Source organism: Pelmatolapia mariae, linkage group LG22, assembly GCF_036321145.2.
Source record: "Pelmatolapia mariae isolate MD_Pm_ZW linkage group LG22, Pm_UMD_F_2, whole genome shotgun sequence".
In the NCBI taxonomy this organism is placed as follows: domain Eukaryota; kingdom Metazoa; phylum Chordata; class Actinopteri; order Cichliformes; family Cichlidae; genus Pelmatolapia; species Pelmatolapia mariae.
Genome location: NC_086245.2, coordinates 20,878,687 through 20,893,196, shown reverse-complemented (window position 1 = coordinate 20,893,196; position 14,510 = coordinate 20,878,687). Strand labels below are relative to the sequence as shown.

The window sequence follows — 14,510 nt, the reverse complement described above, 5'->3', positions numbered from 1 at the left end:
GACTACAAATATCAGTTAAAATCTGTTGGCGGGAGTTAGGGGAAAATGTTCTCATTTGTGGCATGTCATGATGTTCTTAGAAGATAGTGATGATCATGCAAATAAGGTGTGTCGTGCCCCCCCCCCCCCAAAAAAAAAACCAAATGCAATGGGTTTTTTTGTTTTTTTTAAAAAAAAAACCCTTTCCAAAACATGCTTTTGGGGCCGATGCAATCGTCCAACTATGTCAGACATCAGCTGTGCACCGCCACTGTTTAATGCAGCAGAGCTCAGAAACATACGGGCGAAAATGAAATAACTCGGCGATGACAAAGTATGAAGCGGATCGTCATGTCTGTGAATTTGTCCTCATGCCAAACAATGTGTTTCTGCTCTGGACAGGCAAGAAATGAGAGAGAGAGAGACAGAGGCAAGCAGGCTGGGCGAGGGAGGGAGGGAGGGGAAAAAATCCTTGCAGTGCACGCAGGAGAGCACGTGCAGCACTGAATGTGGGAATGTTTAGATATCTCCTCAAACGGCTCCACATGGGAAAAAAGGAAAAGTCATCCTCTATGCTTTGACTGCAGCCGGCTGGAGCAAAGGGGTTGGCCTCAGTTTGACATAAGCAAACACTCGCAGGGTTTCACACACACACTGACACACACACATACATATATGATTAGAGATCCTATCCCCCCCCCCCCCCCCCCCCCCCCCCCCCACACACACACACACACACACACACACACACACACACACACACACACACACGCATGTGCACACACATCTGCACATTGCTGTATTAATTGTTGTCGATGTCTTGGCAACTCTGCAGGTGCGGAAAAGGGGGCTACTGACTGGTGCGTGTGAATCACATGTGCACATGCACCAGTCACCTGGATTTTAAAGCCTAGTCTGTACCAGCAGCAGCAAGAGGAATAGGAGGGAGGGGGGGGGGGGGGGAATTACAGCATATATCAGGAATTTTCCAGTTAATGATGTGCGGATGTGGTAGCACTGGGGAGAGAGAGCCACTGACTGTGCTGTCTTTGTTTTGTGTGCCGAGGGCCCCGTGCTGCATTCCTGTATGCTGTGCATACTTTGGCAGCAGTCTCACTGCCACTCGTTTTTTATTTTTTTTACTGTTTTACTGTATACAGTTTGTGTGCTGCTCTTGCACTTTTCTTTTTTGTGCCCCTGTAGTTCTCTCGCTCGCTCCCAGTCCATCCCACAGGCGTCTCTGTCTCAATGAACCTTTTCGCCCCCCACCTCATTTTTCTTTTAAATCTTCTCCTTTATTTTCTTTCCTGGTCTGGGCAGAGCTATTATCAGAGGCTGTGAATTGTTCTTTTTTTTTTTTTTTTTTTTTTTTTTTTGCAGAACAAAAAAAATGGAGCAAGAGGAAAAGTGAAGGAGGAATGAAATAATGGTGTTTACAAGATGGCTGACTGCTGAAGTTTCGAACGGAGCCTCTCTGGAGACACAATGCTGTTTAATGCTTATTATTATGACATCCGCTCTGCTTCACCCAACTGTTGGCCAGCCTACATACACCGGAGTCTTTACACGTTTTCCTCTGAGGTTCTCTTAGGAAGACTTCAATTTGTTGTGGATTGTTTTCAGGAATGTGCTCAAGCCTAAGTGCACTCCACTCTATTCCGGTTGATTCAGCAACTGAAAATTTCAACTTTCGACAATCCTGCTCTTTTCGATTACGTGTGTGTGTGTGCGCGTGTGCGTGGGTGGGTGGGTGTGGAGGGCGTGTATCACTGTGCAGTGGTGCTCTTTCATCCTGGGCTTCCTCAGTGACAGGGAATGTAAACATGGGCCCCGAGCCAAGCGCCATCAGCCTCCTCGCCTCTGGCGCTGCAGCCCCTTATGACATCAGGTCACTCTGACTGACAGGAAGACGTCTCGAGATTTGAAGAAGAATGGGATGAGGAATGAAGCATGTGGTCTCCAAAAGGTCAAAAAAACGTTCTGCTAACCTAAAAGAATGACTGACTCTGGTTATTACAGTGTAGGTCCTGTTTTTCTAGCCGAGCTACAGTGTTTATTGCTTATTTTGTTGCTTTGTGCAACCGCAGCCAATATTTGTGATTCTAACGACATTGGCAAAGAGGCGAGCGTAGGTTTCACACATGTTTAACAAAAGTGCAGACCCTGCACAATATTCTGGCGGACTTTTGGAACATACTTTTAAAGAAATCCTTCAGCTCAGCGATATTGTGATGTGTGGTATGAGCAGCTTCCATGAGGACATTTCACCGCATCTACTTTTTGGATTAAGATTGAGATTGCCCCGCACCCCATTTCAAGCCATTCTGCAGTAGATTTACTTCAGATAAGAGTTGCTGTTGTTTAGCAAAAAGGCACTTTGACCTTCTTTTGAAAGCTACCTCGATAAACTCTGGATTGACTTTTCGGCACCGTGATGGCGTGGGGGGTGATGGCCAGTCCCAGAGTTCATTGTTCATAATTGTTACTCAGATGTTATATATTTCTGATACGATGGAAAGTTGCCATTTCAAAATGTTGCTTCAGTTAACTGGTAAACACACGGACTAATCACTGACAACAAAGATGCACTAATCTGGGAAAAATGAAGCCCAGGCTGTAATAAACGGACTTATCCCTTAAACATCAAACACATGCTGCAGATGACGTACATACATTTTCAGTTACACACTCTAGCACAAGAAGGTTCTTGGCACTGAAGCATACCCATCCAAGCTAAAGCAGGTGCTCTCTAAGTCGCATGCAAATACTCACACATAGCTCAAACCAAATGCCCCTACTCCCAACCCCACTCTTGCTCACGTGCATGCACCTTATTGTCATACAAGGCCCCCCGTACATGCAACATGCACTGGCAGCACTGGAACGGATGTTGCAAGGCGGACGGGATTGGAGGTCTGGCCTAGGAGGTCTGGAGGTCCTCGGGGGTAGGAGAAGCCATTTCCTCCCTGATGAGGAGCCGGGAGGAAAGAGCAGCAGGCAGGGCTGAGGACGATGGTCTCAGCAGAAAGGAATTCCGAGAATGTTGTCCTTTAATCTGGAGTCAGCCTCGTGCACTCACTACATCTCTCTCTCTCTCGCTGTGTTGCTCTGCTCTTAGCTTGCTCTGTCTTTTTTCTCATTTGGCTTTATCTGACCACCTCCTGGGTTTTCTGTTTCCGTGCCATAGGCGAAGAAGGCTGTCAGATGGACGCAGGCAGATTGAAAATGCAAAAAGACCGACCCATTTTTGACTTTCCGTTATACTGCGTGCATGAGTTTGTGTGTGTTCATGTAGCCCATGCAGAAAAAGGAGAGCAGGAGTGTATAATGAGGGTATTTGTGAAGCAGAACAGAGAATAAGAAGGGTGAGAAAGCGAGACTAAGGAAGGAGGAATGCAAACGTGGTCGGAAGAAGATTGGGGGGGGGGCAAAAGGGAACATTACAAGTGTGGAATGTCCTTTTTTCATTTTGTAGCAGACACGTGTTGTTATAATCATCTCTGTGAAAACAGTTATTTGGTTGTGTGTTTAGGCCTCGACTCAAAGCATTGTAGGGATGAATTGTTGGGTTTTTTTTTTTTTTGGTTTTTTTTAAAAGAGGTTGGATGCAACAGGCCTGAGCATTCCATGCAGAGTGTCAAACTGTGTGTGATCTAACCACTCATGCACACAGTAGGTTCTCCAACTTAAGTCTGGGCTGTACTGCATTTTAGACACGTGTGTTTTATAGACTTATAGAAACAGAGAAATGGGCATTTTTATAGAGATGAGGGAGGAGGTATGGAGAAAAGAGAGCTGGTGCTCTAAACACTACCTAGTGCAAAGAATACAGATGAAAATGATCTATAAATATGTTTTTAAATATGTGACTTTTTTTGTCTTGAGCAGGAACAAATTTAAGTGTCAAAGATGGAGTAAGGGAAGTTGGAAAGTACTGAAAAATCGTCTGCTGTTGGTTTTAGTTTCCTTTATGATGACCATTGACAAAAAACACAAATCTAGAATAACTGCTGGCTTATCCTTCAGTGCAGGCATGCAGGGCCATAAATACACGGCTACAAAAATGGTTTAGTATTTTGCAAGTGGCTGGGGTGTAATTTCATATTTGAAATAAAGCTTAATACAGCTATCTTCCGGTGTGTCTGCAAGTGCATGCATGTGTTATGTATATGCCTTAATCTGCAGTTGTGGCTGGGTTTTCGAATAACTGCATTTCACTGAGGCGGATATACCCCGAGCTCTAGGTCTGTGGTTCTTCCTAGAAGGCTTTGTGAGAGTGTGTGAGTTTGTGTGCATGTGTGTGTGCGTGCATGTGCGTGCATATTGGAGTCCTGACTTTTGACTTTGCAGGGTGACAAATCCATGCAATAGACTGAGGTCATATGCATTTGAGCCTGCAACTGCAAGCGTAAGAGGAAGACGTGGAGCGGGCCATTTGTCGGTTAAGCATCTATCCATGTTTAAAAATGGCGACCTGCATTTGAATGTCTCATGGCAATATCTCCATAGGTGACAGATGCAGATATGCGCTAACTGAAGATTGAGCTCAATACTTTGCTGCAAACTTAACTAAAAAAATTTTTTAAAAAATAAAAAAAAAATTCCTACAAAAATGTAGCAATACTGTGTTGAGTCCTGTCCTTGATTAAAATGAAAGTATGTAGCCCGACTCTATGGGAAGTTGTGCGACTTCCATTCATGATTTTCTTTGAGGTTTCACTGTTCTAAAATTCGTCAATGACCCTAACACTTGCTGTGCTCACTTGGTAGATGCGTGTCTCATTTCTGGTCACGTGACTCGCCCGACGGATCTCAGCCAACTAGCCTCAACTTCCGCCCTATTTCCACTGAAGCAGGAAGTAGAGATGAGAAAGTATCACACATCTGCAAAATGCGGCCCCCGGCTCTATTAATAGTCTCAGTCAGTTTAGAAAAAATGCGGCTCAGCTTTTTATTCCTCTTATCGATCTCACTTGTCAGCTTGGAGATTTGCTCACTTGCTCAATTCACCTCACATATGCAGGACAACTTTTCGTGCCACAGTCATATATAAAGTGATTTCTGTGGAATTCCTATTCCATGGCCGGATGACCTGGTAATCGATTGACCTAGAATATTTATTTAGGCTCCCAGTAATGTATTTAAATCGAGTTGTACACTACCTGCGACTCCTGACGCAGCACTGCACAAGGAAGCACCTACACACGTGTTCTGCAGACCTTTGCAGACCCTTATCTTCATAGCTGGTAGTTGTGTACGTGAACCCGATGGCATTGTCACATATGTAGAACAAACTGTAATCTGGGCTACCTGTATTTGTTTGTGTTTGTGCTATTGTTGGTCCCTTTAGCTACCACCCCCGGCCCTCCCTGCTGTGGAGAAGACATAACAGAGAAAGAAGTTTAAATATTGAAGTGAAACCGAGTGCTTGAAAACAATGAAAACTGTCCTCTGCAGCCACTGTTGGTGCTTATAATGCATGCGTTTTTAATCTTGAACGTGCACAAAAAGTGTCTCTGCTTTGATTATATTTCCACAATCCTTCTTTTCTGTGCAGGTAAAGAGCTATGCAAATAGACACCAGCCCATGAACCATAAACCCTTTAGTCACTGCAGTACTTTAAACTAATACTGTCTGATTACTTGTAGCATGTTTTGTGGAGTTTTTGGATGTAATTTAGGGCTAGTTGGCAATCAACTGAAAGCCCACCTTGGACTTATGAGGATTTCATTAGCTTTCCAGCTTTCCAGTAATAAACCATCATCATCCAAATCAGAGTCTGTGAAAGTGTCACCTGGTTGCTGTGAATGTCTGGATAAAGTTTTAGAGCACTTTCAGAAGTTTTTGAAAAATACTGAAAGCAAAGTGTGGTGCATCAGACCCAACATGAGTTTAGTTTCACCACAATCCTGCAAGTCAGAAACACACAAGCAACTTGTGCCGGTCACATAAACAATGACCCAGTTCATTCACTAATAGTTTATATTTAACTGCGTACTTCTTTTGAAGATCATTCCTCTCAAATTACCTATTCAAACATATTTTAAGACTGAATAAGATCTTTAAAGAAAAGGGGGGGGGGGATCCAATGATTGTTCCTTCATACTTGTGCAGAGCCAGCCAAGTCTATAAATATATCTACGTGACAGTGCATCCTCTTTGCTTACATACATTCGTCCCTGACTTGAAGATCCAGATAAGCAGCCTGCAGTGCCTGGAGGGGGAACTGCAGCCAAAAGCTGTAGGAAAAATCTGGAGTTTAGGAAAGCACCTGGAACCCGTCCACTCTCTTACTAGGGGTCACTGAGTTTTGTCTGGAGGCTTTCCCTACTGTAGCTGTTAACAATGCTGCTGCTTTCCTGCAGGCTCATGGCTCCACACACACAAACTGCGAGGTCCCAAAAGAGTTACAGGGACAAATTTGGAAAACATGCTTAGCTTGAAGTAGCACAAAATGGCTGCTGTTGATGCTTCAGGTGGATGTAGGGTATTCTGATAAAAGACAGGAAGTGATCTTTTTTCTCTCTCTCTCTCTCTCTCTCTCTATTTTGACAGGAAGGAGGGGTAGAGTGGGGCGGTTGATATCAGTTAATCACCCCCTTTTCATTTCCCATGCACATGTTGTCTGCCAGGTTTGAGACATGTATTGTGCGTCTTTGTAATAGGTGCTCCTCTGTACTGACGTTCACGCTGCAATTGTAAATAAACGTACAGTTCTGAGTTTCCCCGGTGGATTGATGTGGAAAGATTGTGTGAAGTGGGTACACCAGAATGGGAACAGGGAGGCCTGTCCTGCCAGATATGATTTCATGTCTTACGTAAGCTCAAGATGGGGGCAGAGAAGCATTAACCCTGTGCATTAGTGACTTGTGTGTCTGTGTGTGTATTTTGTGCAGTAAAACCTGATGGGTTTTCTGCTGTGTTACAGGTGGTGACACTGTGGTACAGAGCCCCAGAAGTGCTGCTCCAGTCAAGTTACGCTACACCGGTGGACCTGTGGAGTGTCGGCTGTATCTTTGCTGAGATGTTCAGGAGAAGGTGAGGCCTATGTATTGGGCAAAGCTATCTGGGCTTTATACTTGTTTAAATCTGGACTGTCTTTGAATTTCAGTTAAAGTCTCTAAGCATTTCTCTTATTCCTTTGTTTCTTTCACTAATGTTGATTCTGGTACTTTTACTGTTCGCATGCCTGCTGATCACTCTTATTAATCAGGAAGCAGTGTACCATACAATAAACATAATGTGGAAGGATTCTGTTGAGGTTTTCACAAATGCTTCCCGAGTCACACGATCACATTTCATTCAGAGGTTTAGTGTTGACGCACCTTGGCGGTAAAGTCTAAACACATGTTAGACTTTGGTCTTCATATTCAGACTCTTTGTGAGCGTCATGTTGTCTTGATTGTTTTCACTGGTATCTTTTTTTAATAGCACTTTGCTGGGTCTTACTAACCACATCACCTATTTGCACACACATCTGTGCAACACCTTATTCAATGCACTGTAAGTCTTTATCTGTGATATACACACTTAGGCTAACGGTTATATAAGAGACAATTTGGAATTTGGGGCTGTGCTTAAGGCCATGTAGACCTTATAGATGACCCACTTTCCTCTTGCCAAGACATGACGTTGCATTGTATAGAGACTTCTAGCCACTATATTTGGTATACCTGCTTAATTTCTTGTTTATACGAACTAACCATTCACAAAGCATCAACTCTGTGTTTTTACACATTTCGACATGGTCAAGACGACCAGATCAACATGTCCAATCTTAAAGCAGATGGGCTTTAATAACAGAAGACCATCTAGTCAGCCAAAAAAGGAAACTGAGGCTATAGTCTACACAAGTTCACCAAGTTTAAACAACAGATATTTGGAAAAATGTTGCTCGATCTGATGAGTCTCTATTTCTGCTGCAGCATTCGGATGTTAGCGTCATAATTTGGTGTGAACATGAAAGCATAAATCCATCCTGCCTAGTATCAAAGGTTTAGTCTGCTGGTTATGGTGTGGGGGATATTTTTGTGCCATTTAAAATTATGCTCAATGCCAAATAAGTATGGTTGAAATGCCACAGCCTACCTGAATATTATGACCACAGACCACGGAGTACCCATCTTCTGATGGCAGATAAAGTGCTATGTTACAAAGCTCATATCGTCATAACAATGATTTCACTGTACTCAAATGGCCTCCACAGACACCAGATATCAATCCAATGCAGCATTTTGGCATGTGGTGCAGCGGAAGATTAACCTCGTGGGTGTGCAGCCGACAAATCTGCACCAACCGAATGACTCTGTAATGTCAATATGGAGCAAAAACTGAGGAACTTTTAGAGCCACTTGTTGAATCTGTGCCACAAGCAATTAAGGTATTTCTAAAGGGAAAAGGGTGTCCAACCCAAGACTAATGAAGTTTTATTTCTGTTCCAAAAAACTCTTGATAGCTATTGTAATTTCTCTTATTTGAGTTACGCCAAAGCAGTGTGGAAGGGAAAATACCCACCAAAGTCCCTTTACTGTGTTGTTTAGTAATGATTGAGTAATGATGACATTCCTCAGTGAGCACAGCACTTTAACCGAATCACTTGGGGAGGTTACAGACATGAGGAGTGATATGGGGGACTGGAACCAAGTCATTGTGTCATTAATATTAAATACTCCTTCATACTTGTTTACAATAAAATCTGATAACTGAGTCACGGAGGCAAAAAAAAAAGATCCCCTCATAAATTATCTGACTGTTCATTTTATCATATAAGTTGCAGTAATAGTAATAATTAAATAATATAATAGATACATTTTGGGGGCAGTATAAGACATCAAAACGTCTTCTTTACTGGTAGGTTGACCACATTTACGTTTAAAAAAAAAAAAAAAAAAAAAAATTTAAAAACCCAGTTATTATCTGTGACCCAAGTTGGATTTTTACCCCTTGTGTCAATACTCATAAAAATGTTCCCATGTGAACAGATGAAAAAGCTTTAAGTCTTTCTTTGACTGCTGTATTTACGATTGCTCACAAAGGAGCAGCTCGACGAAGAGGGCGACGGGCGTTCTTTGTATCATTGCTCTAATTTTACTTGAAAAACACGAACTGAAATCACTCGGCACAATCGGTTATTTGGGAGTTTCTTACTGTAGTCATCTTTTCCTCAAATGACACCTGTCAGATGCGTTATGAGCAGCGAGGAATCACATTTCGGTTGGCTTATCAAGCCATTACAGTAACACTGCTGTCTGCTGTGGTTGCAGCATGCAAGTCTAGATTCTACTTCTACTTCTACTTGGTATAGGTATTTGTCAGTTTGTGGTCTAACGAACTTCACGCTGGCGAGCCAAGCTAATAACGGACAATTTTCACCCCCCCAAAAAAAAAGAGTTACAACTGCCTGTTTTTTGGGTTTTTTTGGAAGAAAGAAAAGACGGGGGCAAAAAGATGCCGTTTTATCCTCGTCAAATTAAGACGACATTGATTTAATGTTTTTAAGCTGCTATAGTATGTATAAAATGTATGCTTTAATTGACAGTAGAGAGGCCGCGCCAGGCTGAAGTGGTGTGTTCTACAGTAGATAATAACAGTCTTTCTGAGGTAGGGCTAAGTGCCAAGAGAAGCAGCCCTGCTTCCTTCCCCAAATGACTCCTTACCCCAGCATGCACAGCCGCACACAGCAACCCACGCTCTGTACTTGGGACCTGATGGGAATGTATAGGTTCCTCTATCAAAAGGTTACCCAAGGCTAACATCTAGTCGTGCTGCACAAAAACATGCAGAGGCGCTTTCGGAGTATCTTGTTGACAAATGGTGCCGTGATGAAGCTTGATCTAAGAGTTGTTTGATCAAGCTCAATTTGTTTGCCGGCTATTTAAATCTTGGCACGTGACCGTATTTTAATGATGCTTTACAAGTTTTCACGCATAGGACAAAAAGATGGGTCTTTTGGGACTGTGAGAGACTGCTTTGATACTTAATTTTATAATTAGGATTAAGGTTTCATTCTCTTAGTTTGCAACATTTAAATCAAGACCACTTCACAGTATAGCTTTTCTTCGAGCTTACGTTCTCACGTCATTTGACATCTTTCAAACTTTTTTCAAGTTTCCTTATTTTCCTGTTATTCATATATTTAACAAAAAACAAAACGCATACACACGGCATACGTGCACTTTCATAATGATGTGTAATCATGAAACATGGCCAAAGTTTCATGAGGTCAGCGTATGCAGAGGTTTCGGTGAGAGCAGATATCCCTTGTATGGTCATCTGAATGACACAGCTGTGGTCACAGAAGTCCCCGTCTGCTGTCAAAAGTTTCTCATAGTCGGCCTTGACGGGTGGGGGAACGGAGACCGGTGATGAATTAAAGGGGGCCGCAGTCCAAAAATAAGCAGGATTATTTCAAACTCCGAATCATGCAAAGCAGGTGAAGCACTTTGTTTTCAGTTTGTGGTGCCAGGTATAAAACGTCATCCTCGTCACTGTCGTTCAGAAATTGTATCTGTGCACCGCATTTCAAATATTTTCAGCGGTTTATGGGTGAATTTGGAATAAGAGGTTCACTGCTAGTTTTAGAGGTAATGTATTCACAGTCATGCTCGTAACTACTTCATTCAATGTCAGTGATGTATGGTACTTTCCATACTTGTGGCAAGGTCAAGCTGGAAAATTTTATTGAAGGTCAGGCTTTAAATGAAGAGAACAAAGCAAAGTTTATTTCCCATCAATGCGTCTTTTACAGTCGTGAAAAAACTGATCTTGATCTGTAATCAAACATTTTTAAGTCAAATAGTAGAAACAATGTGTGCGTAATCTGTGTACCAAAGGTCTGTCCTTGTGTTATATGGTGCTCATTTAAAAGCACAGTCTGGTTCTGTCTGCAGCCCTGATCAGAGTGAGCAGTTGAATGCAGTACATCTCCTCGCACCCTGACACAATAAACTTTGAAGTGTGTTGGTTTGTGTAGTGCATTTTCAAAATCTGGCATCTGCCCAACTTTGCTTTAAGGTAGAAGGTAAGGCAAAGCTCTTTGATGGCCACACACACACACACACACACACACACTTCTCTCTCCTTGCTCAGTCTCAGCGGGTGATTAAGATGGCTTTTAAAAGGCCACCTGTCAGAGATTAAAGAGCACCTGGGAGAAGAGAAAGAAAGCAAGATATTGAGAGAGAGAGAGAGAGAGAGAGAGAGAGAGAGAGAGCAGTGTTTGTTAGTTTTGCAGTTATATTGAAATTGAGATTGGAAATGCTGACAGCTCAGGGGCACGAAAGCAGACCTCTATGCTCATAATTAAGCTGTTTTTCAGAATAATTGCTTACCACTTTTAAAGGAGATCTGTTATGCTCATTTCTAGCTTCACATTTTTATTCCTTGCTCCACTAGAGAAAATCTTTGCATGATTGAAAGGAAAAGTCAAATTTGTCTTATACTAGAACTTGTTGGAGCCCCCTTCATTCGTCCATCAGCCTTTAAGTCAGCTTTCTTCTGATTGGGTGCCCCTTGGAAACAGATAGTTGGTACAGCAGTCAGGTAAAGCGACTGCTCAGAACCAGAGTTGTGGCGACATAAAGAGCTCTGACATCATAGAATCAAGTAGAAAAAAGATTAGCTGAAGCATTTTGAGCTGTTAACCCTGATCTTTTGGTTTATACTCACGACTGTGAGCGTCTACACTGCAGGACTAAACCGTCTGTACATATATGATAGAAAACAAAGGAAAAATAATTGCTCTCCTGTTTTCTGTCGCTTATTTCGATTTTGTTTGGTTTGCAAGACGTTGGGTTGGACTTTGCATTATTGTAGCTTCTTGACTTTGCAATATCAGAGGAAAACCCCAACAATCAACCTCTATGAGCAAGCACTTGGAGAAAGTGGCAAGGAAAAACTCCCTTTTAACAGGAAGAAACCTCCAACACAAACTGTCTCAGAGAGGGCCAGCCATCTGACTCGACTGCTTAAGATGCCCTGTGGAAGAACACCAGAGATTCATAACTAATGATTTAAATGCAGAGTAGTTTATAAGCACAGAGTGAAAAAGGCTGAGTGAAGAAGAAACAGTCGGTTCATAGGTTAGATGTAATTTTGAAAGTAAGCCTAAAACCCCCCACGAGCAGCCATGACCCCCATTTTTGGCACACCACGTCACGTCTCAGGCCAGAAACATGTGAAGTCTTTCTCTGAGTCATGAGACTTCAAAGGTTTCATGACTCGTAAGCACATTCTTCTTCACTTTCACCACCAAACATGCTATTAGAGTACATGGTCATTAAAAGTGTTTTTAATGACTATGTACTGTAGTGAGAATAGTTGCTCTCAAAGGAATTTGAGCAAATATTATACAAGTCTGCATCTGCATGGCTGGGATGGTGTTGGGTGAGTCACAGTTCGAATGAATTGTGGAGAGAGCTTCTGCTTGTTGACATTCCTCTAACCAAAAAGGTTGAACGCGGTTCGTTAATGGCCCGGGAGAGGCCCCACATCCGTGTTGACTTTCTCACAGTTTGGAACTCGATTGATAAATTCTCAAAAGCACACCCTTGCGTGCACGCGTGCATGCAGTACAGCCCGGGATACCCTGCGTGAAAAGTCCGCAGTCCAACACACACACCTCATTTCTTTCCAGCTCCCACTCAGATAGTTCGAGACGCTCACGTGCAAACATGCGAATTCACACGCGCATTCCAGAGGTTCTCTCAAAGGAATGTGGGACGACGCCGTGCTGGCACTAAAGGATGCGTGACTCAGCTGCCTGCCCCAACTCGGTCTCGGCCTTTTCGCTGCAGCCACTTATGTGGCATTGTGCATGGGCATTGGGATTTGTACGTGCAAATCTCAGGGTGGGAAACGATGCCAGAGCGCGAGCACTCGCACTCAACTGCTGACTGTGTGTGCATGCCAGCGGCCAGCTCTGTGTGAATCCAGTTATCCCCCTTCAACAAACCAACAAACCACTCCAGGTTTAAAAATGGACCTCTCGGAATTATCAGCCCTACTTGTTTTGGCATGATAGCTTTGCTGTAGGTGATTTTTTTTCTCTTTTTTTTCATTTGCAACAGTCAGAAACTGGTTTGGTCTGATCTTACATGCCTTTCAAAGTTCTCAGTGCAGTGCCTTGCCCTAAAAGACCTGCATATGCAATCATTTTTGAGACATCCGTTACTCAAGGACACCATTTCTGAACACTAGAAAGAAACTAAGATCTTAATTCCACTTCCAAACTTAAGCCTGTGACAGGGAGTCTGCTGTCACAGTAAAAATGTGCCAAACACCTTTTGTGTGACTAATATCCCCAGTGTCTCCACTGTAGGAAAGTGTGGGTGTAAGCTATGCAAAGCTTCCTGCAAGTGGGAAAGCACAAGGAGCAAATGGTGGCTAAACCAGTCTCTGTTGAGTTCAGTTAAGTGGAGTGCACTTGAAGTGTACTAAGGCCTGGATACAAAATGCAGACAGGCATGCATAAAGGCACATCTATATGATGATACCCTGGCACTACATTGACATCTGCTGGTGAGCAAACACAGTAAAGAAGTGGAATGTATTTTTAAAAAAGAAAGAGAGAGAGAGAGCTGTTTCCCCTTCTGAGCCTTGTGTGTTCGTTTTGTGAGGAACACTTAGAAATATTAATCTCATTTAGCCTAAAAGTGGTGGTGTGTGCAATGTTAAACAAGTCCCCTCTTGTGACAACAGGACCTCCTTATTTCCCCTCAGAGGAACTTTGACAGGAAGCTCCAGCTCCTATACCTCTTTCTCTGTTAGGATAATCCAACTTTTCTTTCAAACGCCTTTTCCTCCCAATTTCCTCCACGCATTCAGTCAGCAAGAGCAAAAGCAGACATTCGCTCGCGCACACACACACACACACACACACACACACACACACACACACACACACACACACACACACACACACACACACACGGGATAAAAAGGCTTTTTCTGTCCCGTGTGGCGACTGCCAGGCTTGTGCTGATGATGACTACTGGAATCTGTGCTGATCCCATGCCAAGCATGGGCACCCGAAGACGGCCCAAAGCCACAGGAACCACCAGCAGCCCTGCTGCCGCTCTCCTCCCTTCTTTCATCCCCCATTTCCTTCCCTCCCCATCCTCAGCAGCACCACCAACACTGCTCCACAATCCCTGTTCCCTGGGATGGAGCTGCGAGCGTGTGGCTACTTCAAAACGTTCACATCGGAGTCCCACATTCCTCGAGCCAAAAGCTTATATGTTAGGGCTGTTGGTCTTACAGTGTACCATGGGAAAATGACTCCTATCTAAAGCAAGTTACAAAAGAGAGAACTGAATCTTTACATTTGAAAAAGTTTGAAACCTTTTTCTGCATTTCCAGGTTTTGTTTTGTTTTGTTTTTGCAACATAATATGTAGAAACTAAACTAACCTTTTTTATAATTTCTGTTTTCTAGGCCGCTGTTTAGAGGAAACTCGGATGTTGATCAGCTTGGAAAGATTTTTGAGTAAGTAATGACTACTCTTGTTTTCCATTTCTCCTCAGGCTCGGTT

At 43.1% G+C, this 14,510-nt stretch overlaps 1 protein-coding gene across 2 annotated transcripts in view; it reads left to right on the top strand.

Moving 5' to 3' along the window:
* Window positions 1–14,510, top strand: part of cdk6 (cyclin dependent kinase 6) — a 40,275-nt gene that overhangs the window by 21,635 nt on the left and 4,130 nt on the right. For both annotated transcript variants that reach the window (XM_065471026.1, XM_065471027.1), the window contains 2 exons: window positions 6,909–7,018; window positions 14,414–14,464. In XM_065471026.1, the coding sequence (XP_065327098.1) occupies window positions 6,909–7,018; window positions 14,414–14,464 (161 nt within the window). The remainder of the gene's footprint in view (window positions 1–6,908; window positions 7,019–14,413; window positions 14,465–14,510) is intronic.